The 24,616-nt window shown below is 42.2% G+C and overlaps 1 protein-coding gene and 1 pseudogene across 3 annotated transcripts in view; one reads left to right on the plus strand and one right to left on the minus strand.

Moving 5' to 3' along the window:
* Positions 1–24,616, plus strand: part of CEP89 (centrosomal protein 89) — a 77,649-nt gene that overhangs the window by 39,330 nt on the left and 13,703 nt on the right. For all 3 annotated transcript variants that reach the window (XR_009448849.1, XM_059667017.1, XM_059667018.1), the window contains exons 12-17: positions 412–515; positions 6,806–6,921; positions 9,259–9,439; positions 13,282–13,449; positions 14,324–14,465; positions 17,337–17,426. Coding sequence is in view for 2 of the 3 variants with exons in the window: in XM_059667017.1 (XP_059523000.1) it covers positions 412–515; positions 6,806–6,921; positions 9,259–9,439; positions 13,282–13,449; positions 14,324–14,465; positions 17,337–17,426 (801 nt within the window). In the remaining variant the exon portion in view is untranslated. The remainder of the gene's footprint in view (positions 1–411; positions 516–6,805; positions 6,922–9,258; positions 9,440–13,281; positions 13,450–14,323; positions 14,466–17,336; positions 17,427–24,616) is intronic.
* LOC132216370 (cytochrome c-like) lies at positions 11,710–12,003 on the minus strand (annotated as a pseudogene).

The following is a 24,616-nucleotide window of genomic DNA, read 5'->3' on the forward strand; positions in this document are numbered from 1 at the left end:
AGCCCCCACACTGAACTCTTGAAAAGGTCTTATTTTTATCTAAAAAAAGCTCCATTTTATCCTCCAAAGTCTTTAAACAAAGGAAAAATTATAGTGTTTACAAGCATCTCTGCTTTTCTTATGGCCTTTTTATTTTTCCAAGTATTTGGCAGTTATAGAAAAATGTTATGAAATTAGGATTTGAATGTTTAAATCCTGAGGTTCAGCGTCCCTTGTGCTCAGCATTGTTTTTATCTCGTGTTTTCTCATGAGACTGAGCGCCTCCCGGGCAGCACTTGGTGTCAGGCTGCTGTTACTGTGAGACTCGCTAAAAAGCTGTTACCATTTGACTTTAGCCCAGCAACAGCAGTAGAACTAAGAAATTAGGTATGTTTGTATATGTATATTATGTTTACATAAATTTTATTTCAGGAGGAAATGAGCATGTTCAGGATGCGTGTCCAAGAAGTGGTGAAAGAAAATAAAGAATTGCACCAACAGTTAAACAAGAATGGTACTGTTACCAGTGAGGAATGGCAAGTAGTGTTGTGTTTCTGATATTTTACTAATTAAAAACAAAAGATAATGTGAATAAACTTATTAAATCATTAAATATATTTTCTTTTTTAGAGTAAAATATTTTAAGGGAGAATTTCTAAGAAATTCATAAGGTATAATGAAACCCTAGTAGTTTATTCTAAACTTGTATTTTAAAGATTACTTTAAAAATTCTAAATAGGATTTTAAACCTGAACTATATTTACTGTCCCCATTTTTATTTCCTGACATATTTTTTTAGATTGCTTTTCCCACCCCAAACCTGTTGGATCCCACTCTTTCTTTCTTTTTTTTTAAATATATATTTTATTGATTTTTTTAAAAAATAAATCTTTATTGTTCAGATTATTACAGTTGTTCCTTTTTTTCCCCCCCATAGCTCCCCTCCACCCAGTTACCACCCCATCCTCTGCCCTTACCCCCCCCCACACTGTCCTCATCCATAGGTGCACGATTTTTGTCCAGTCTCTTCCCGCATCCCCCTCACCCCTTTCCCCTCTGAGAATAGTCAGTCCACTTCCTTTCTATGCCCCTGATTCTATTATATTCACCAGTTTACTCTGTTCATCAGATTTTTTATTCACTTGATTTTTAGATTCACTTGTTGATAGATATGTATTTGTTGTTCATAATTTGTATCTTTACCTTTTTCTTCTTCCTCTTCTTAAAGAATACCTTTCAGCATTTCATATAATCCTGGTTTGGTGGTGATGAACTCCTTTAGCTTTTTCTTATCAGTGAAGCTCTTTATCTGACCTTCAATTCTGAATGATAGCTTTGCTGGATAAAGTAATCTTGGTTGTAGGTTCTTGGTATTCATCACTCTGAATATTTCTTGCCACTCCCTTCTGGCCTGCATAGTTTCTGTTGAGAAATCAGCTGACAATCGTATGGGTACTCCCTTATAGGTAACTGACTTTTTTCTCTTGCTGCTTTTAAGATTTTCTCTTTGTCTTTTGCCCTTGGCGTTTTAATTATGATGTGTCTTGGTGTGGTCCTCTTTGGATTCCTTTTGTTTGGGGTTCTCTGCGCTTCCTGGACTTGTAAGTCTATTTCTTTCACCAGATAGGGAGAGTTTTCTGTCATTATTTCTTCAAATAGGTTTTCGATATCTTGCTCTCTCTCTTCTTCTGGCACCCCTATAATTCGGATATTGGGATGCTTGAAGTTGTCCCAGAGGCTCCTTACACTATCTTGATATTTTTGAATTCTTTTTTCTTTTAGCTTTTCCAGTTGGGTGTTTTTTGCTTCTTCGTATTTCAAATCTTTGACTTGATTCTTGGGATCCTCTTGTCTGCTCTTGGATCTCTGTATATTATCCTTTATTTCAGTCAGTGTATGCTTAATTTCTAGTTGGTCCTTTTTCATATCCTCGAGGGTCTCACTAAATTTATGGGCGATTTCTAGAAAGTTCTTGAAAAACCTTAAAAGTGTGGTTTTGAACTCTATATCCAATAGTTTGCTTTCCTTCATTTCTGTCATTTGTGTCCTGTTTCTTTGTCTCCACATTTTGGCTGCTTCCCTGTGTTGATAGAGTGGCTTTCTGTGCTAGGTGTCCTACAGGGCCCAGTGGCTCAGCCTCCCCAATTACCTGAGGTGGACACTCTTGGTGCACCCCTTTGTAGGCTGTGTGCACAGTCTTGTTGTAGTTAAGCCTTGATTGTTGTAGTTATCATTGGGAGGAATTGACCTCCAGGCCAATTGGCTATGAGAATCAGCTGTGCCTGCAGTGGGAGAACTTCTGTGCTGGAGACACGCTTCTGGGGCAAGACTTGCTTCAATGGGGCTTTGGTGCTCCCTGAGTCTGCCCCCTGAGTGTGTCCCTTATGGATCTGAGGAGTTGTAATCTGGATGGTCCCAATCTGACCACTGGGTACACAGGCTCTTGGATCTCTAAGGAGGTGCTAATTTAGCCTCTGCCTGAGGCTACCCAGCAGGAGCTACGGAGAGATCTGCAGGTTCCTCTTCTTTGTTTGGGGTTTGGAGGTGCCCAGATGAGGCCCAGCTGTGAAGCAATGCAAGCTGCTGTGGGGTCTTGGGCCTTCTTTGGGATGTTCTGGGTCTGTCTGGCCCAGCTGCAGTTTGTTAGGTAATTTTTGATCTTAAAGGGCCAGCCCATTCATACGCAAAAACCTCTGCTAGCAGCTTGGGTGGGGCAGGGTCTCAGGGAATCAACAGGGTGGAGCAAACAGCTATGGCTGATCCTCGGTCCTGCCCTAAGAGGTCCCAGGTCTCAGTGTCCTGGTAATCACTGCAAGCTGCCCTCGAGTTCCGCCCGCTGCCAGACAGTCCAGTTTCTCCCCGTATGAGCCTGGGTCCCCAGAGACTAGCCTGGAACTGAAGTCAGGGCCATCGGGAGCTTGTGTCTCCCTCCCGATTGCAAAAGACACCGGTGTCCTCCGTTGCCATCCCCTTTCTGTGTAAGCTCGAGCCTCCGTACCTCTTTACTTTACTTCCACACCTCCTCTGAGTCTCAGTGTGCTTTTCTCTTTCCTTCTAGTTGTAGAATTTCCCCTCAGCCAGCCTTCCTGTGGTTCTGGGTGATGTCTGTTCCTTCTTTTAGTTGTATGTTTGAAGTGGTTGTGCGAGGCAGCAATTTCAGGTGTTTACCTATGCCACCATCTTGGTTTCTCCGGGTCCCACTCTTTCTTAGACTCCTCTGCTCACGGGGCTTTAGCACAGTAAGCCCTTGACTCGGCCCTGCCCTGCCCTGCCCTGCCCTGCCTTGCCATGTGCAGAGTGTTGCCTTATTTCCATCCTGTCGCTGATGCTGCTCCCCTTCTCCCCTCCTACCCCCCTGCACTCCTAGTCACCCATTAGGGCTGCTCAAAGAGGCTGGTTAGTAGTTCTTCCTAGAGGCAGAGTTAATAGCTCCCTTGTCTCAGTTTCTGCCCTAGCCTTAAGCTCAGGCTGTGTGTTCCACATCTGTCTCCCTCTCCTCTGTGAGCTCAAGGGCAGGGCCACATCCTGTTCGTCCGCACAGCAGCAACAAATGCCTACTCACTGAATTTGAGATTCTTCAAAAGTCTAAACCAGGGGTGGGCAAACTTTTTGACTCGAGGGCCACAATGGGTTCTTAAACTGGACCGGAGGGCCGGAACAAAAGCATGGATGGAGTGTTTGTGTGAACTAATATAAATTCAAAGTAAACATCATTACATAAAAGGGTACGGTCTTTTTTTTTTTTAGTTTTATTCATTTCAAACGGGACGGATCCAGCCCGCGGGCCGTAGTTTGCCCACGGCTGGTCTAAAGGGACTATCCAGGCAAGACTAAGAAAGCAAAAACTATTTAGATATATCTTTTTTGCTTAGAGTATATGTTATGTTTAGTATTTTTTAAAGTATTTCAACATTCCTGGAAAGAATTAAATATTTTCCATATGTGAGATTCAGAAATTCAAAATCAAGTCAACGGCATTCTTACTGGTAGGTTAATTTTCCTGATTTTATGGTCACTGATGTGCCAGTTGGGACTGGCCTGGCAGCTACTGGATCTTGGTGCACTGTGACTGCTCCTGTTGAACTTGGATTTTCTACTGTCGGGTTTCCTAGTGTCTCCCCCTTCAAACCCTCCTTGACTAGCTCCCTGGGAAGCAAGTCAGTGAGACTGGGCCTCACGTGCCTCTAAGAGTCCTCTTGAGAAACTGGAACCTCAGATACTTTCTCTAACCTGTATATAGCTGTAAGTGAAACCTGTTTACTTTCCTTAAAATAAAAATAAGAAAAATAAGTCCTAACCGGTTTGACTCCATGGATAGAGCATCGACCCATGGACTGAAGAGTCCCAGGTTCGAATCTGGTCAAGGGCACATACCTTGGTTGCAGTTTCCCTGGCTCGGGTCGGGGTGTGTGCAGGAGGCAACCAATTGATGTGCCTCTCTCACATTGATGTTTCTCCCTGTCTCTCCTTCTTCCTTCCACTCTCTCTAAAAATCAGTGGAAAAATATCCTCTGATGAGGATTAACAAAAAACACGCAAAGAAATCCTATATAATAAAAGGCTAATATACAAATTGACCGAACAGCAGAACGACTTGTCACTGTGACATGCACTGACCACCAGGGGGCAGACACTCAATGCAGGAACTGCCCCCTGGTGGTCAGTGCGCTCCCACAGGGGAAGCGTGGCTCAGCCAGAAGCTGGGCTCATGGCTGACGAGTGCAGCGGCAGTGGCGGAAGCCTCTCGCGCCTCTGCGGCAGCACTAAGGATGTCTGACTGACTGCCAGCTTAGGCCCATGAGGAGCGGGCCTATGCCATTAGTCGGACATCCCCCGAGGGCTCCCGGACTGCGAGAGGGTGCAGGCTGGGCTGAGGGATCCCCCACCCCCCACCCCCGACTCAAGTGCACAAATTTCGTGCACCCGGCCTCTAGTAAATAAAATAAAAGGAAGAAAGACAGATCCCACTTTTAATCCCATCCATGTTCCCCAATCCTGTGTTTATTGCCATTTGAATTGTGCACCCTGCTCTGGTGGTGGCCTGTGCTGGTGGGTAGGAGAGCAGCTCTGTGCAGTGCCTGTTGAGGCCCCTTCGAATTGACTGTCCATCTCAGGAAGGGGACCCCGGGCTCTGGAGCATCACACTCCTTCCTGAAGCCCCTCACAGTCGTGCCCTCCCGTGCACCTCCTTGGCTGCTGCTCCCTGTACCTGCAAAGGTGTGAGGTACTATACATCCCCAGCAGATCCTCAGGCGCACTGACTTTGCACTTTAGTGGAAGTTTTCTCCTTAGTTTCAATGCAGGTCAATAAATTTCTAGGCTGCAGCTTCTTTTCCTAACGTCCCCTGACCAATTGGATCACCTCAGGCTCAGTTTCTTTACCTATAAAATGGGAAGGAGTGCTAAACTAAATCCGAGGTTTTTGTCTCTTTTGTAGGAATAGGGAAGCCCTTTCCTTTACAAAAGAAAGAAGGGAGGAAGGGAAGGAGAGGAGGGGGGGGAGTGAAGGAGGGGAGGGGAGGGGAGGAGGGAAGAAAGTAAACCTTATAAGGAAGTCCAAGACATAAAACAGACTAAATGGATCTGCTCTCTGCAAAGCAGGAATGAGGCCTTCTCTCCCATGGTGGGGTGGCGGGTAGGGACACCTCCAGGGTGCCAAGGAGCTAGTGCACAGCCACTGTCAGAGTGAAGTCATCAATATAAAACCTTGATTCCTTTCATCCTCTTTCCTCCTCCTCCACCTCATTCTTTAGTTTAGAGTGGAAATGGAGATAATTTACTGGCGTACGTGTACTTTGGGTGGTAAACATTTATCTAGATCTCTACGGTTCTTTCCGCTCATTCGAATTGGAATTTGTGACCATGAAGGTTGCCTTGGGCTGGGGTTAACTTTCTACCAACTGTAAGGAAAGGGTTCGCTTGTGAAATTAGGCTGGGCAGTCTCAGTACAGTTTAAGGAACTGTCCAAAGGCTATTGGAGGTGGGGCTTTTTGTTTGTTTGTTTTTGCAACTATGATTACAAGTCAGTATTTTTTTAATTAAAATGGGAACTTTCTAAATTCTTTAAACTATTTCATTCTGGCTTCAAAATAATCCAGTGGGTGGGGGGATTGGAGGTTTATGTAGATGAAACAAGGTTAGCCATTTGATAATTGTTCAAGCTAGGTGTTGTATATACATGGGAGTTAATCGTTCTGTTCTTACTACTTTTGTATATGTTTGAAATTTTACATTTTAAAAAGTTACTCAGAAATTCATAATTTAAACTTCATTCTGTCCTTTCTCCCCATTTAATGCATATGGTGGGGTTGATGTGTTAATAACATGTTTAGCATTAAAACATGTCCAAGTGCAGCAGGAGGAAACGATCGATGTCTCTCTCCCCACTCCCTCCCTTTCTCTCTCCCTTCCACTCTCTCTAAAAATCAAGGAAGAAATATCCCTGGGTGAGGATTAACAAAACAAAAACCATGTCCAAATATTCGTTCCCTACATCTCCTAGTATTACTTTCTTTTAGACCAGTGATGGCGAACCTATGACACGCATGTCAGAGGTGACACGCGAACTCATTTTTTTGGTTGATTTTTCTTTGTTAAATGGCGTTTAAATATATAAAATAAATATCAAAAATATAAGTCTTTGTTTTACTATGGTTGCAAATATCAAAAAATTTCTATATGTGACACGGCACCAGAGTTAAGTTAGGGTTTTTCAAAATGCTGGCACGCCAAGCTCAGAAGGTTCGCCATCACTGTTTTAGACTCTGACTGTCTCTAACCACGGAGCACCTGTATGGCAGTGTTTAATTTTGTAAATCACTCGTAGGCATCGGCTTCAGACTCAGGCGGAATTGGTTTTAGAGGAAAACAGGTTGTTGGTAGAGCAGTTGGAGATTCAGCAAAGAAAAGTCAAGGACACCCACCAGGAGCGTCTCCAGGAAGGTGAGCTGTCTTCCCCGTGAGTGATGGCAATGCCGTGATTTTGTCCTGTCATTTTACACTTGTACCCCGCTTTCTGGGAAAGCTTCCCTCTAAATGGAAAATAGAGAAGATCATGTTCCTTAGCATATAGTTTCCTTTACTGAAATGCTGTTGTTTATGTTACAACATATCCAGCCTTTACCCATTATGCATTGATTGCTTCCTCTTAGGCTCCAGTGTTGCTTTAATTATTCTATAATTTTATAAATCAATTGTAGGTGACAACACAAGGATCTGTGTCTGACTATTTGTTGAATGAGTAAATAAGTGGTACTACTGGGTCTCTAAACAGTTTCTCTGTGCTGTGCCCTTCCTGCAGAGCTGTAGGTGCTGTCAGAGGTTAAACCTGTCAGATACTTTCACAGGTGTCCTTCCCCGCCCCTAGGGGCCTCGGTATATATAACTGGACTTTGAAGTGGGCCAGATAAGAGTCATTTCTTCCACTTTCATAAAAACCAAAATTTATAAACAAAAAGATAGTGGCATTTTTCCTTTTGTTTTACTGAATTTTCTTTTCCAGTGAAGAACAATATAGGACAGGAGGCCGAAATACAAGCTGTCTTGCATGAGCCCAAGTAACCCTTCCTGTGTTTTCCTTCCTGCACCCCGATATTGAACCCTCCCCTTCCCACAACTGGAAGAGTTAAACCAGCAGCCTCTGCTGCTGCTGACTGAGGCTAGCACTTCCCTTGTTTCCAGTAGCCAGGACATGTTTGAAAGTGAGAGCATCTCAGAGTCCAGCGAGTTTCCTCCATAGGACATCCCCACGCCCTGGTCTGTGCACAGCACGGAAGTATATGCGCCTGCTCTGGCGTTATTTGTCTGAAAGGGGAGAGAGTGAATGATGTTGAGCCTCCTATCTTTGCTTTCAAGATTAGAGGTGACAGGGAAAATTGATTTCATATTGACTAAGCTTAATGTTCTCAAACAGAGCAGCTCTGAATAGGTATGATTCTTCTGGTCATGTGGGGCGGGGCCAACCTTTTGGCCTATATGATTCAGTCAGTTGCCTATGTTATTTTTCCATTTCCCAGAAATAGCTATTAATTTTGACCAACTAAGTGTTTTTATGGAGTGGAAGGGTTTAAAGTTCTTTGCTGTAATACTACTATGTACTAGTTTCAACAGATGCCCAGGAAGTGTCTTATTATTATGTACTACTCTGTCAAATAGGATGAAGTATTTATGATTTACTTTAGATACCGGACATAATAAAACAAAAACTTAATGAAAAAAGGGAAGGAAAATAATGGAGAAAGATTGGCTATTTTATTATGATTGGCGTCACCCAGGAGAACGGAAAGCTAATGCCCAAAAGCCCAAACTTGAAGGTTTACAGACAAGGGGTTGTATAGAGCAAAATCACAAGTTATCATGAGTAAGGTCAAGAGTGAGGGAAGGGGCCCTGGTCGGGTAGCTCTGTTGGTTAGAATGTCCTCCCAGTATGCCAAAGTGGCGGGTTTGATCTCCAGCCAGGGCACCTACAAGAAGCAACCAGTGAATGCATAAATAAGTGGAACAACAAATCGATGTTTCTCTCTCTCTCTCTCTCTCTCTCTCACTCTCTCTCTCTCTCTCTCAAATCAATAAATGCATTTTAAAAAAGAGTGAGGTAGATAATAATTTTAAGTCTTGCGGTCAGCTTTGAGTCTCTCAGTATGGTTTCACGGGGCCATGGCCAGAGGTCACTCTGCTTTAGAACTCGAGCTGAAACACAACACAGGCCATGATGTTATCTTTAGCTTAATGGAAACCCATACCTTGTGACCCTGAGTCCAGGCATGGCCATTGTTTCTGGCTGCCTTAGGGCGTTAATGACCAGAAAAGGAAAGGGCTAAGGCGTATTAAGTGGGCATGCTGTGAAGAAACGGAATAGTGCTGGGGGTCCATATTAAATCAGAATCATACATTAAATCAGGATCCTTGGTTTCATTTCACCAAATTGATGTCCTTGAAAATCTTGCAGTTTTAGGGCTGACATCCTGAGGTGTGCTCGCATACCTACATGTGACTAGAGCTTCAGTATTTAGACAGTTCCTTGAAGATTAAAACCATATCTTGTTAAATATTGTATATTTAACAATTATATCAAGATATTGAACTTCAATAAGAGAGTTTATGTTTAGTGAATGCTTAATATAGGGATGGTAATTTCTAAGTACAAGGTCTTTGGTATTAATTTATAAATCTCCAAAAGATTTTTAAAATATTATTTTTTATAAGCTGGCTCATTAGTAATCATTAATCATATATTAAATTTCCTGTACCAAGTCTTCGTCCATCCCTTTTGTTTTTCAGTTTCTAAGCTGACTAAACAACTAATGCTTCTGGAGACTAAAACACAGAGCCAAGAAAAGGAGCTAACTAAAAGCAAGAAGCAACTGGAGAATTTATGTACCGAATGCCAAGAACTGAAAACACAGTTGGAGGGCAAAATAGCAATGAAAGTTCATACTTCAATTGTAAATGAATTACAAAGGTAAGGAATTAATGCCTTTTCAAGGGTTAATGCACCACAATGCATATTGTTATAGATGGAGTGGAGAGAGGTTGCTCTTTTCTTTCTTTTTTTAAAATTTTTGTTCCATCTTTTTCTGAGTCTCTGAGTCATTGTAGCTGCATGATCACATGTGTCTATGAGTCTGATAATGGTAAATACTTTATTAAAGTAGAAGAGGGCTGTCTCTGCATTTTGTGTGTATGTGTGTACGATATTTTTCTCTACTGTCCCAGCCTTTATTGATGTTAGAACCAAAGATAATTTAAAGGAGTAGAACTGAAGCCTAGAGATCCAGCAATAAGGAACTAGTTAAATGAAAGGATGCAACCATAAAATGGAGTACAACACAGCCATTAAAAATTATGCCACAGCCCTAACTGTTTGGCTCAGTGGATGGAGACTGGCCTGCAGACTGAAAGGTCCCAGGTTCGATTCCTGTCAAGGGCATGTATCTTGTTTGTAGGCACATCCCCAGTAGGAGGTGTGCAGCAGGCAGCTGATCGATGTTTCTCTCCCATCGATGTTTCTAACTCTCTATCCCTCTCCCTTCCTCTCTGTAAAAAATCAATAAAATATATATTTAAAAAAATTATGTCACAGCCTGACTGGCAGGGCTCAGTGGTTGAGCATCAACCTGTGAACCAGGAGGTTTGATTCCCAGCCAGGGCACATGCCCAGGTTGCGGGCTCAATCCCTGGTGTGCAGTAGGCAACCGATCAATGATTCTCTCATCATTGATGTTTCTCTCTCTCTCTCCCTCTCCCTTCCTCTCTGAAATCAATAAAAAAAAATTTTTTTTAAAAGTAACTTCACGAAAGATTATTTTTTACATGAGAATATAGCCTATAGTGCTAAGTATTTTCTATTTGATATTACACATAAACTATACAAAAATGCCTCTCATTAAGTAAAAGGTACATTTTAGATGCAGGGGATTTTTTTTATTAGATAAAGGGGATTTTAATTAAATTGGTTTAGTTAAGACCAAAAAGATGAAGTGGACACTGCCAGCTCATCTTCAGCCCTCACCTCTAGTAGGCTAATGCAGTGGTTGGCAAACCGCGGCTCGCGAGCCACATGCAGCTCTTTGGCCCCTTGAGTGTGGCTCTTCCACAAAATACCACGTGCGGGCACGCACGTACAGTGCGATTGAAACTTCGTGGCCCATGCGCAGAAGTCGGTTTTCGGCCTGGGCGAGTCTATTTTGAAGAAGTGGCGTTAGAAGAAGTAGGGGGTGTCGGGCGGGCGGGCGGGCGACGGGAGAAGCAGCGCGGGGGAGGCGCGGGATTCATGCACGAGTTGAGTGAGCCAGTCAGTCAGCAGTCTCATTGTGCATGGTTAGTGCTAGTCGTGTCCGCAAATCACGTGCGCGTGACAAAAGTACCTACTCGAAGCATAAAGTTACATGTATTTTTCCAATCAGCTGCAAATCCTACAGGTATTTTTGTCATCAATTTAAGAATTGTAATTCTTTTGTGTTGGTGGCTTAAAAAATTTGGCTCTCAAAAGAAATTTCAATCGTTGTACTGTTGGTATTTGGCTCTGTTGACTAATGAGTTTGCCGACCACTGGGCTAATGAATACAACTTGAAACACAGGCAAATCTTGCTGGTCTAAGAGACGGTAAAGGCATTTCCTTAGTATTTAAACATATTAACATAATCAGTTACATACATTTAAATATAAAATCAATATCCTATAGGCTTATTTTTTAATAAGATAAAGGATAGGATGCCTTTTAAAGATTTTTTAATTGATTTTTAGAGCGAGAGGAAGGGGGGAAGAGAGGGAAAAACTTTGATGTGAGAGTGAGACATAAGTCAGCTGCCTCCTGCACGCCCCCTACTGGGGGTCAAGCCCACTACCCGGGCATGTGCCCTAACTGGGAATTGAACTGGAAACCTTTCAGTACACAGACAACACCCAACCAACTGAGCTACACGGGCCAGGGCTTGCAAGCAGGTTTTGATATTGGATTCCCCATCTCTGTGAAAGATCTACATTGTTAATCAAGTTCAATCATATCTTTAGAAAGGAAAAACAGTAATAGCACTTGCTGGACCAAATTACTTTCGGATTTCAAAAAGCTGATCATGTCCATTTAACCACAAGTCACTCTTATGTAAATCAGGACTGCCCAAAGAAATATTCTCTCAGTCTTTCATGATCTGAATTCTGGAGTATGAGATCAATTTAAATATGGTACACATAAAAAAAGTCACGAGATATTTTTGTGTTAAATAAGGCATCTATTCATTAGTTGCTTTTTTGAGATAAGCTATCAAGTCTTCCCTTTGTGCCTTCTTCTTAATGCCAGCAACAATCATTTTTGTTCTGGGGATGTACTTCTTGGGACTCTCCAAATTTTCCATCAGCATCTCCTCTCCCCAGGTGATGCCTTTGTTCTGGATAGTCCTGACCTGTTTTTCACCCAAATAGACCATGGAGATTTGGCGCAGTCTTGTGCTTGCCTCCTTTGTGTACAATACGGCGCTGGGTACACTTCTGGAAAACGTCTTCTTGCCCTTCTCAACATCACCCATTTTTAAATTGTGCTTTCATCACATGTGATACAAAGGTTCTTGCTTGCAAGCCAGACGTCCTGCTCTCTCACCACAGTATATTTTTAAGTGAAGAGATTAGGTTACAAAACAGTAAAAAATGATCACACCCTGTCTGGTGTTGCTCAGTGGTTGAGCGTCAGCCCATGAACCAGGAGATCATGGTTCAGTTCCCAGTCAGTGCACATGTCCAGGTTGTGGGCTAAGTCCCCAGTAGGGGGCATCCAATAGGCAGCCAATCAGTGATTCTCTCTCATCATTGATATTTCTATCCCTCTCTCCCTCTACCTCTCTCTGAAATCAATAAAAACATTAAAGAAAAAAAAAGAGAGTGATCACAATTGGCTCTGGCCAGTGTGACTCAGTTGGTTGGAGCATCATCCTGTATACTAAAAGGTTTCAGGTTTGATTCCTGGTCAGGACACATACCTAGGTTAAGGGGTCAATCCCCTCTTGGGGCACATACAGGAGGTAACCAATCGAAGTCTCTCTCTCTCTCTCCTTCTCTCTCTCTCTCTCCCCCCCTCTCTCTCTCCCCCTCCCTCCCTCCCTCCTGCTTTCCCTCCCTCTGTTCCTCCCTTTTTCTCTAAGTTAAAAAAAGTTTTTAGCCATAGTTTGGCTCAGTGGATAGAGCAGCCGTGGGCAAACTACGGCCCGCGGGCCGGATCTGGCCCGTTTGAAATGAATAAAACTATTGAAAAAAAAGACCGTACCCTTTTATGTAATGATGTTTACTTTGAATTTATATTAGTTCACACAAACACTCTATCCATGCTTTTATTCTGGCCCTCCGGTCCAGTTTAAGAACCCATTGTGGCCCTCGAGTCAAAAAGTTTGCCCACCCCTGGGATAGAGCCTGCAGATTGAAGGGTTCCAGGTTAAATTCTGGTCAAGAGCACATGCCTGGGTTGCGGCTCAATCCCCAGTAGGGGGCATGCAGGAGACAACCAGTCAATGATGCCTCTCATCATTGATGTTTCTATCTCTCTCTCCCTCTCCCTTCCCCTCTAAAATCAATAAAAATCTATTAAAAAATTGTTTTAATAAAAGAATTATTTGCCCAGCCACACTCTCTCTCCTATCCTCTAGGAGCTCCAACCCAGGTCCTCCAAGGATGGGTGGGGAGATGCTGTGCAGAGGCCTTCCAAATGACCCACCAGGGGTTGGAGGTTTGGGCTGATTATCACTTGCCTGGCAAGTGGCTGCTTCATTGTAGCCTCTGTATATTGGATACAAGCCTGTGATGTTTTTGTCCATCAGCCGGTTGCAGAAGGAAGATGAGAAAGAAAGTGCTGAAATGGAAGAGTTGATGGAAAAGTTGACAGTCCTGCAAGTGCAGAAGAAGAGTTTGCTATTAGAGAAGAACAACTTGACAGCTAAAAACAAAGCGCTGGAAGCTGAACTCGAAAGGGCACAGAAAACAAATAGGTCTTTATATATATTTTTCTTAAGCTTTTTAGTCATTAAAAAACAATTAAAAATAGTCTCTTTTTCTTTTTCTAATATTAGCTATAAAATAGAAAAGAATATATAAATACAGTAAAAGCTTTCCTGTTGACCAGCATTTTTCTAGTCTATCCTATATACTAAAAGGCTAATATGCAAATCAACCCAACGGTGGAGCAACCGTTTGCTATGACATGCACTGACCACCAGAGGCTAGACACTCAATGCAGGAGGTGCCCCGTGGTGGTCAGTGTGCTCCCACAGAGGAGCACCACTCAGCCAGAAGCCAGGCTCATGGCTGGTGAGCACAGTGGTGGTGGCGGGAGCCTCTCCCTCCTCCACAGCAGTGCTAAAGATGTCCAACTGACAGCTTAGGCCCGCTCCCTGTGGACTGGCTCCCCGTCAGTCGGACATCCCCCAAGGGCCCCCAGACTGCGAGAGGGCACAGGCCGGGCTGGGGCCTTCCCCCCCCATTCTCAACATATTGTTGAGAATTATAAGATGATTCTAAGACTATGAAACTTCTAGTTCTTTCCTAACCTTTTCCTAAAAGTCTACTTTGGGATACTGAATTCCTTTTCAAAAGTACCTTTTACAATATGAACCTAAAAATTAATAGAATAAAATATTATTAGCTTATTAATTGTGTCAAAACATTTTGTGATTTCTATTGGCTTGACTTTGAGTCAATAATTATGTTGAGTTTAAAATTAAATTCAGTTACCATTTCTCACCTCGAAACTTACAGATTTTGATCGCTGAAGAATAACTTGCTGTTTTTATAATACAGATATTCATTATGCTCTAGCCATCCAGGTTAATGAGTTTTTTATTCCACCATTTGGGGGAACTCTAGGAGATCTCAAAAAAAAATTGACGTCCTCAAAAAGCAGGTTGAAAAAGCCATGGAGAATGAAATGTCTGCCCATAAGTACCTGGCAAATCTTGTTGGCCTGGCGGAGAATATCACTCAGGAACGTGACAATCTTATGTGTTTGGTAAGTCTCCTCAGTTACTTCCATACACTGTAAGTTTATATGCAAACATAATTTCAGGAGTATATTTTTTGTTTTACAAAATTATCCATAAACAGCTTCATCTTTTTAAATTTCAACAGCAAAATTTCAAATTCTCCAAAATTTTATCTTTCAATCATGGGGGAAAAACATTTTTAAAAGTCAAATAACCCAAACTTTTAAATAATGGCAAATTATATTTTAAAAGGTAAACTAATGGATTTAGTCCATTTAGCTAAATGGGAACAGTAGTTATCGGGTGTATTACACACACAGATGCACCTTTATATTCTCTCTGTAAAACTGACAATATATTCCTTGTTTGAAGAACATAAGAATCATAGACAGGTTAAATAGAGTTCATCCTAAGGACACAGTTTAAAGGGCAGTGATATTCATCCCCTTGTTTCTAACAACACCAGTTCTCAGGAAGGGAAGGGAGGAAATTATTGGTGGTGATGATGCTCTACGCAGCCAGCAGGAGTGATGCCATGGACATGATTCTTGGTATCTCCGCAATGATTTTAAAAGATGTCTACAATAGGATGTACAGTGAAATAAAATAGATGCTATGCCAAGCTATATGCATTGAGAAAAGTCTGATAGGAATTACCACCAAATGTTACAGTGTGTTAGACATTCAAGTGGTGGAAATACAAGAGATTTTAAAATCGTGGTAGAATTACAAGAAAATTTTTAAAATCATTTTACTTATCTGCATTTTATGATTTTTCTACATTGAACACATTGCTTATTTAAGCAGTGTTGGTAGTGTAGAGTCAGAAGTAACAGTTTAATGGATGTCATTAGAAAAGAGACTTGAGGACTTTCTGAGAGAGTCAGAAATTGGCAGTTGGAAGTAACTCGGCCCTTCTCTGGTGAATGAAGTGTGGAGAGTCTGTCAGGATGTGTCACAGGCTTACTCCCATTTGCTAGAAAGATACTAAGTTCCTCCATAGGAAAATGCACAGAGGTTTTTAGCTACTGTTTATATAAGAAGAAATATAAATAGTATCCAAATCTTGGGGGAAAATTTTGATCTTTTTAAAAATTTTTTAAATTTTATTTCAGAGAGGAAGGGAGAAGGAGAGAGAGAGAAGCACTGATGTGAGAGAGAAACATTAATCGGTTGCTTCCCTGTTTCCCCTTCTGCTCTGCCTCCTGGGCTTACCCACTGGTATATCAAGAGGCAAACAGAGGGCTTATTGAAAAACATAAACTGCCAAACAAACCCATTTATCTAGCAGACATTCATGGGGACCTGGCTGTCCCGTGTCATTGACATTGTAAAGACAAAGCCAGCCTGGCCAGTATTGCTCAGTGGTTAAGCATCGATTCCTGGTTAGGGCATGTGCCCTGGTTGTGGGCTCAATCCCCAGTAGGGGGCATGCAGGAGGCATGGGTAGGACACGCAGGTTCCTCCAGCCCACATGGGCCAGAGAGCATTCCAGGCTTCCATGATGAAGTTAAGATCTTCCCTGACCCTTAGGTCCACCCCTCATATTTATGAGCTTAGGATAGAAATATAAATGGAGGCCACATACTGTGTATTCAAATTCTTAAAGTTATAAATCATGACACAATGAAATGTGTTTTCTCCTCCTGCCCTGACCTTGGTTATTATGGCCTGAAATCCAGGCCTGAGTTAGAGTCTTCAGAACCTTCAGACATGGGGGAAGCTGCTCTCATATGCCCTGGCCCACCCACCATGAGGGATCTCTGTACACGCAGACACTGCTGTCCTCTTGACCCTGCAGGGTCCTTCCCCTGGGGAGCCCCAAGGCCAGCCCCCTCTAGTAGGAGTTCAGGGGTGGTACTGGCTGCCTTTGCACTTCCCTGGGGCTGTGACCCATATACTCCCACCTTCCCTCTTCCTGGTCCCTTGGGCCTTATGAGAGCCCTTTGTATTGATATTGGCATCTTAATTTCTAATCCTGCCTTTGGGGTGGGTTTTCTGTGTGACTTGTGACAAGTTAAATAACTCTTTTATTTTTCCTTTATAATAGTCAAATTGCCGCTACTAGTCTACTCTAGAAGGAATGCTTAGTTTTATAATTTTTAAATGATTTGAAATAATTTATAGTGCACAGTAGTTCATGTCCCATGTAGATATTAATATGAATCATTCAGCTTCAAATTATATCCCTCCTTGGAAATACTGCCTGTCACATTTGTTTAGAGAAAAGCATTGTGCATTCATATTCTCCTTAATTTTGTAATTATTCAAATAAATCAAGTTAAAGTTTATTTGCATCTTGGCACTTACTCCTTGGATATGATTGAAGGAATGGTATATTCCATAGGATAGAGAAATGTGTTAGAACCCTTGCAACCTCTCCCATCCCCTGGCCCTGGGGGGCACAGATCTCCTGTTTGTGCCCAGGAGGGACAACCCGCATAGTGTTCCACTCTTGCCCCTCCTCAGCTCTTGGCCAGGTTCTGCCCACAGCCCTCACACAGGGAGTGGGAATCCAGGTGGGGGCAGGTGGGGTTGGGCCAAAACAACTGTCAGAATGAACATCATTTGGGAGTAGTAATATATATTTTTAAAATATATTTTATTGATTTTTTACACACAGGAAGGGAGAGAGATAGAGAGTTAGAAACATCGATGAGAGAGAAACATCGATCAGCTGCCTCCTGCACATCTCCTACTGGGGATGTGTCCGCAACCCTGGTACATGCCCTTGACCGGAATCGAACCCGGGACCCTTCAGTCTGCAGGCTGACGCTCTATCCACTGAGCCAAACCGGTTTCGGCAGTAGTAATATTTTTTGCAGAATTTTTTATTCTTTTAATTTGCCACTGTAAAACTGAGAGCCCATTATTTTTCTTTTCACCTTTCTCCTTAGGCCAAATGTTTAGAAAATGAGAAACATGGAGTTCTCAACAAAATTATAAAAGGCAATATTCGCATGGGAAGGTTGGAGGAAAAAGTCAAGGTAAGTGATCATTTAGCGTTAAAGATTACTTTTTCAGATGGGAACAGAGGCTTACTGGGTACAGGTTTCCACAGCAAGGTACATCTCGAATGTGTGTAACGCTGCTCATCCAGAGGTTCAAGCAGCACGTGGTTTTGCTGGCTGAAACGGCACCTCTCCAGTGGTAGCACCTCTCCGCTCATTGAATAAACTGAAGCTCATCTGCACAGTAAGATACAATGCACATGTGGTTTGTTTGTTTTTTTTTTGTTGTTTTTTTATTTATTTATTTATTTATTTATTTTTATATTTTTATTTTTTTTTTAATTAAATCTTTATTGTTCAGATTATTACATTTGTTCCTTTTTTTTTCCCCCCCATAACTCCCCTCCTCCCAGTTCCCGCCCCACCCTCCGCCCTCACTCCCCACCCACTGTCCTCATCCATAGGTGCACGATTTTTGTCCAGTCTCTTCCCACATCTCCCACACCCCTTTCCCCCCCAAGAATTGTCAGTCCATTCCCTTTCTATGTCCCTGATTCTATTATAATCACCAGTTCATTCTGTTCATCAGATTATTTATTCACTTGATTCTTAGATTCACTTGTTGATTGATGCATATTTGTTGTTCATAATTTGTATCTTTACCTTTTTCTTCCTCTTCCTCTTCTTAAAGGATACCTTTCAGCATTTCATATAATCCTGGTTTGGTGGTGATGAACTCCTTTAGCTTTTCCTTATCTGTGAAGCTCTTTATCTGACCTTCAATTCTGAATGATAGCTTTGCTGGATAAAGTAATCTTGGTTGTAGGTTCATGGTATTCATCACTTTGAATATTTCTTGCCACTCCCTTCTGGCCTGCAAAGTTTCTGTTGAGAAATCAGCTGACAGTCGTATGGGTATTCCCTTATAGGTAACTGAGTTTCTTTCTCTTGCTGCTTTTAAGATTCTCTCTTTATCTTTTGCTCTTGGCATTTTAATTATGATGTGTCTTGGTGTGGTCCTCTTTGGATTCCTTTTGTTTGGGGTTCTCCGAGCTTCTTGGACCTGTAAGTCCATTTCTTTCACCAGGTGGGGGAAGTTTTCTGTCATTATTTCTTCAAATAGGTTTTCAATATCTTGGTCTCTCTCATCTTCTGGCACCCCTATAATTCTGATGTTGGTACGCTTGAAGCTGTCCCAGAGGCTCCTTACACTATCTTCGCATTTTTGGATTCTTTTTTCATTTTGCTTTTCCGGTTGGATGTTTTTTGCTTCCTCGCATTTCAAATCATTGACTTGATTCTTGCGCTCCTCTGGTCTGCTGTCGGGCGTCTGTATAATATTCGTTATTTCAGTCTGTGTGTGCTTAATTTCTAGTTGGTTCCCCAATATAAGATCGAGGGTCTTATTAGTTTTCGTGTAGATCTCATTAAGTTTATCGGCAGCTTCTAAACAGTTCTTGAGAGACCTTAAAAGTGTGGTTCTGAACTCTATTTCTTCCATTGACAATTTTGTCCTGTTTCTTTGTCTCCGCATTTTGTTATGCTTCCTTGGTGCACCCCCTAGTGGTCTTTGTTCGCAGTCTTATAGATAAATCTTGATTGTTGTAGCTAATTCCAGGGAGGGTTTGACCTCCAGGCCAAGTGGCTATTAGAATCAGCTGTGTCAGCAGTGAGAGAACTTCTGTCCTCTAGGGAGTTGCTAATCTAGCCTTTGCCTGAGGCTATCCGGCCAATGCCTGTGTGCAGGGCTTGGGCGGGGCGGGTCGCACAGGATCAACAGGGTGGGCCGGAGAGAGCAGTTATGGCGGCTCTCAGTCCTGTCCCCAGGGGCTCTGACTCTCTGAGTCCCAGCACCCGCTGCAAAGCTCGGAGAGAAAGCTGCACTCGCTCTGACCGAAGCCAGACAGTCCCGCTTCTCCCGTTTGAGTCTGGGTCCCTAAAGACTCGCCCAGATCTGGAGCTCAGAGTCTGCGACTCCCTCCCGATTGAAAACAACAACCGCGCCCTCCGCCGCCAGCCCGCTCCGCGCACTCCGCACCTCAGAATTTGACTTCAGCACTGCGCCTCCTCTGAGTGTCCGTATGCGTTTCTCTTTCCTCCTAGTTGTAGGACTTCCACTCAGCCAGTGTTCTTGTGGTTCTGGGTGATGTCCCTTCCGTTTTTTGGTTTCACTTTTGAAGTAGTTGTTCAAAGCAGCAAACTCCGGCGTTTACCTATGCCGCCATCTTGGTTCTCAATCGGTTTGTTTGTTTTTGTAAAGGCTACAGAGCCCGTTCGGTGTGGCTCAGTGGTTGAGCGTCATATGAACCAGGAGATCACAGTTCAATTCCCAGTCATGACACATCAGGGCTGCAGGTTCAATCCCAGTAGGAGGCATGCAGGAGGCAGCTGATCAATGAGTCCCTCTCATCACTGATATTTCTATCTCACTCTCCTTCTTCCTTCCCCTCTGAAATCAATAAAAATATATTTAAAAAATAAAAGATTCAGAAAAATCTCCAGGCTATATCCTTAAGTTAATGTTCAGGCTTTATGATCAAACCTAGTTCAGTTGTTGGTTCAATTGGGGAGTAGCATTGACCTACTCCCTCTTGCACCCTCCAGTTTCTCTGCCCAAGAGAGCCGTTCTCATTGTACTGACTCTCCTCCTCTTGGCCACCTCCCATACTTGACCATTCTCCTCTCCGTCGTCTGCATTCTGACTGCTGGTCGCTCAGCATGCATCCACAGCCTCATCAGGCACACCGATTTCTCCTGGCCAGGGGCAGGGAGAGGACCAGCAGGCCAGGGGCCTGGGTAGATGGGGAATAAGACCCAGGACCTCTGGGCTCAGGTGCATGTAATATAGGACAATGATTAAAAAGGTCTAATAAGTGGGTAAATAGAGTAATGACATTCGTTTGATGTGTTGGAAAATTAACAAACCAAGAAAAGCAAATCGAAACATTGGCTGGCTGTGTGTAAATACTCATAATATTGAGTGAACATAGTATGTTGTGCATTTGTCTGTTTTATTTTAGGGGACGTAAGGTTTAGTCCTGAATTATTTACTTTTAAAAAGTTGAACAATATTTAACTTAAAATTTCTCAGAACCAAATCTGTGTCCTAATACAATGAATAGATTTTATTTTTCCTACATTTCATAAATATTGAGTGAAGGAAGCCCAGCACAAATGAGAACCTATAAATATGATTGCATTTATAAAGTTTAAAACAGGCAAAAGTAACCTGTTTGGTGCATTAATTGTAAAACTAGAAATCAATAAAAAATATATTTTTAAATATTCTATGTATTACATTGGGTGATAGTTATATGGTATTTTCTTTGTTACTATTAATGAAATTGTTCATATAGGTTGTTGTTTTTTAATATATTTCTTTATTGATTTCAGAGAGGAAGGGAGAAGGAGAGAGAGATAGAAACATCAGTGATGATAGAGAATCATTGATCGACTGCCTCCTGCACACCCCCTACTGGGAATTGAGCTCGCAACCCAGGCATGTGCCCTTGGCCAGAATTGAACCTGGGACCCTTCAGTCTGCAGGCTGATGCTCTATCCACTGAGCCAAACCAGCTAGGGCTGTTCATATATGTTTTATGTTTCCCCCAAATATCCACGTGTCACCTTACCAATGAGACATACCTCAACTATTTTTAATTGGTGGTCATCTATACTTTCACACTCCTGATTCTCATTACGTTGCTTTATTGTTTCTTCCAAAGACAACATTCTAATAGACTATATAATTTATTTATTATGTTTATTGCTTATTGTCTGTCTCCCTTGACCAGACTATATACTCCACAAGGACAGGGATCTTTTTCTATTTTTGTTCACTGATATATCCCAAGCACCTAGAATCCAAATAACATTGGATTCATAGTATTCAATAAATTCAATAACTGTTTGGGAAATTAATTAAATAATATGTTTTACAATTTAAAAAATTCAACAATATCAAGCCCTGGCCAGCATAGCTCAGTGGTTAGAGTGTTGGCCCATACACGAAAGGGTTGTGAGTTTGATTCCTGGTCAAGGGCATGTACCTGGGTTACAGCTTCAATCCTTGGCCCTGGTAGGGGCACATGCAGGAGGCAACCAATCAATGTCTTTTTCACATTAATCTTTCTCTTTCTCTTTCCCCCTCTCCCACTCCCTTCCACCTCTCTAAAAATCAATGGAAAAAATATATCCTCAGGTGAGGATTAAGAAACAACAAAAAAATTCAACAATATCAAAAGCAGTATACAAAACAATATCTCAACTCTGCATCAGAAAGGCTAGAAGAAATACACCATACTGTTAGTGGTAAGACTCTGCCTAGAAGTATTATGAGTAGTAAGAAGCAGTTACGGGTTTTTGTTTTTTCTGGTTAGCTTTTATTTCTAAAAGAGAAAGTCTGATCTTCAGAGTGGATGGCCTTGTCTTGGGAATCCATCTCTTCATTGGTCATCTGAATAGGAATAGTAAAAGGGACCACCCAGCCACAAGAGAGGAAACCTGTGAGTCAGATTCGGTTAGACAGGGCAGAATCTCTGGGGAAGTGAAGAGATCTGGAAAAGGCTTGAGAAAATCCAGAGGTGATCTCACAAAACTCCAGCAAAATCTGACTTGTAAAAGTGAGGGCATCCCCTTGGAAGTCAGGGTTAGGAGGAGATCTAGGAAACTCAGAGCTGCAGGTGGAAGCCATTCACGACCTGGCTGGATTCCGAGAGCCAGGGAAGAGGCTTCAAGAGAGGTGGAAGGCGTCCCTGGCCCAACCAACCCATGCTCCCACCCTCTTAGGAAACTCATCTTATCTCAGAGGAATTCAGTGCCCTCCATACAAAAACACCTTAAGAAAATGGAAGAAAAGTAGAAGTATAACTCTCCTATACATGATGAAATGCATCACAAAGTGTTGCCACAAAGGAGATAAAAATTGAAACCTATACTCCAAAGTGGATTGATAGGCAGGTAGGTAAGTAGATAGGCAGGAGGGTAGCTAAAACTTAATAAAGCAGTCAAAACTAGGAAGAAATACCACAAAGCAGAAACAGTGCCCTAAGAAGAGACAGCCAGACAAAGGAGGATGTGAAATGGAACGGGTACAACATGGGAAAGAAGTAGAAGAAGAAGAAATCATTTCAGAAATGTGAACTAAATTGCAAGGAGAATGTGTTCATAAAAGCACAATAAGGAACATAACGGATAGAGATGAAAAAGGCAAAGACAAGAAGGCAGAAGTAAGAATGTCAAAAAGACTTCAGTAGAAAGTGATAAGAAATCCAGTATCCTATTGGTAAAGTCCCCAAAGAAGAAACTAAACAATGGAACTTATTCTAGTCTAACCATAATTCATAAAAACTTTTTGAGAGAAAAGAAGACTTGAATCTGCATATTGAAAGGGCACATTATATGCCTAAAACAAACACATGGACCCAGAAAATTGACATCAACACCTATAACTTTAAGATAAACAAAGAATACCTTGAACACTCATGCAAAAGACCACTGCATAACAAAGAAAAAACCACGTTGGCATCACACTTTTCAGTAACAACACTGAATGCCAGAGACCTGTGGGCTACCATCCATACATATTCAAGGAAAGAGAGTATGAGACAAGGATATTTCCATCCAACCAAGCTGCTCTTAAGATGTTTTGACCATGCAAAAACTTGGTCCTAAGGATCAATCAAACCGAGTTTAGCCAACCAAGAAATAATTGGGCAGACTTTGGAAAAGTATTAATAGTAAGAATATATTAAACTGTGAACTAAGAATTAAAACAGGGCCTTAGCTAGTTTGGCCCAATGGATAGAGCGTTGGCCTGTGGACTGAAGGATCCTGGGTTCGATTCTGATCAAGGGCACATGCCTGGGTTGCGGGGTCAATCCCCAATAGGGAGCGTGCAGGAGGCAGCCAATCAATGATTCTCATCATTGATGTTTCTTATCTCTCTCTCTCCCTCTCCCTTCCTCTCTGAAATCAATCTATAATAATAAAGGCGTTATATGCTAATTAGACCAAACATCCTTCCAGACGACTTTTCTGGACGAAGCCGGGCCTGCCAGGGAAGCCCAGGTCCCAGGTGCCTGCGGGCAACCGGAGAGAAGCCCAGGTCCCAGGTGCCAAAGGGAAGCCAGTGCTAGCAGCCAGGGGAAGGAAGGCCTACTCTTGCACGGATTTTGTGCATCGGGCCTCTAGTAAAGGTATATTTAAAAAAAAAAAAAAGGCAGGGACAAGACTGATAGAATAGAATGTAAATGTTCCCTGCCAATGTAGAAACAATACAACCAAAGAAAAACTGATAAGTGAAGGGGGAAGGAAGGTAGAAAGTAGAATAAACTAGCCGACTGCTTCATATGCAATAACTTGAGTCGAAGGATATCATTTAAAGCTGAAAAATCAAGTAGGAGGCACTTAAGCATATTTAAGTGGGGGAAGAGTGAAGAAAAGGTTATGAGCTAAAATGTTACTTATGAGCCCTGGCTATATAGGTCAGTGGATAGAGTGTCAGCCTGTGCACCGAAGGGTTGAAGGTTTGATTCCAGGTCAAGGGCATGTACCTAGTTATGAGGTTTGATCTCTGGCCCAAGTCGGGGCAAGTAAGGGAAGCAACCAACCGATGTCTCTCTCACATTAAAGTTTCTCTCATCTTTCCCCATCCCTCCCCCACTTCCACTCTCTAAAAATCAGTGGATAAAAATATCCTCAGCCCTAGCCAGTCTGGCTCAGTGGATAGAGCGTCGGCCTGTGGACCAAAGAGTCCCAGATTTGATTACAGTCAAGGGCATGTACCTTGGTTGAAGGCTCCTTCCTGGACCCAGAGCCTGGTTGGGGCTTGTGCAGGAGGCAACCAATCGATGTGTGTCTCTCATATCAATCTTTCTCTCTGTCTTTCCCTCTCCCTAAAAATCAATAGAAAAAAATATCCTCGGGTGAAGATTTAAACAAAAAAAAGTATGGGATTCAGCAAAAGCAATTCTAAGGGGAAAGTTCTTAACTAAACAAGCCTACCACAGGAAGCAGGAAAAATTCCAAAAAAACAATCTAACTTTACATCTAAAGGAACTAGAAAAAGAACAAACAAAACCCAAAGTCAGTAAAAGGAAGAAAATAAAGATCAGAGTAGAATAAACAAAATAGAGACTTAAAAAACAATAGAAAAAATCAATGAAACTAAGAGTTGATTCTTTGGCCAAAACTGGTTTGGCTCAGTGGATAGAGCGTCGGCCTGC

Source organism: Myotis daubentonii, chromosome 15 (genome assembly GCF_963259705.1).
Source record: "Myotis daubentonii chromosome 15, mMyoDau2.1, whole genome shotgun sequence".
NCBI classification, from domain to species: Eukaryota; Metazoa; Chordata; class Mammalia; order Chiroptera; family Vespertilionidae; genus Myotis; species Myotis daubentonii.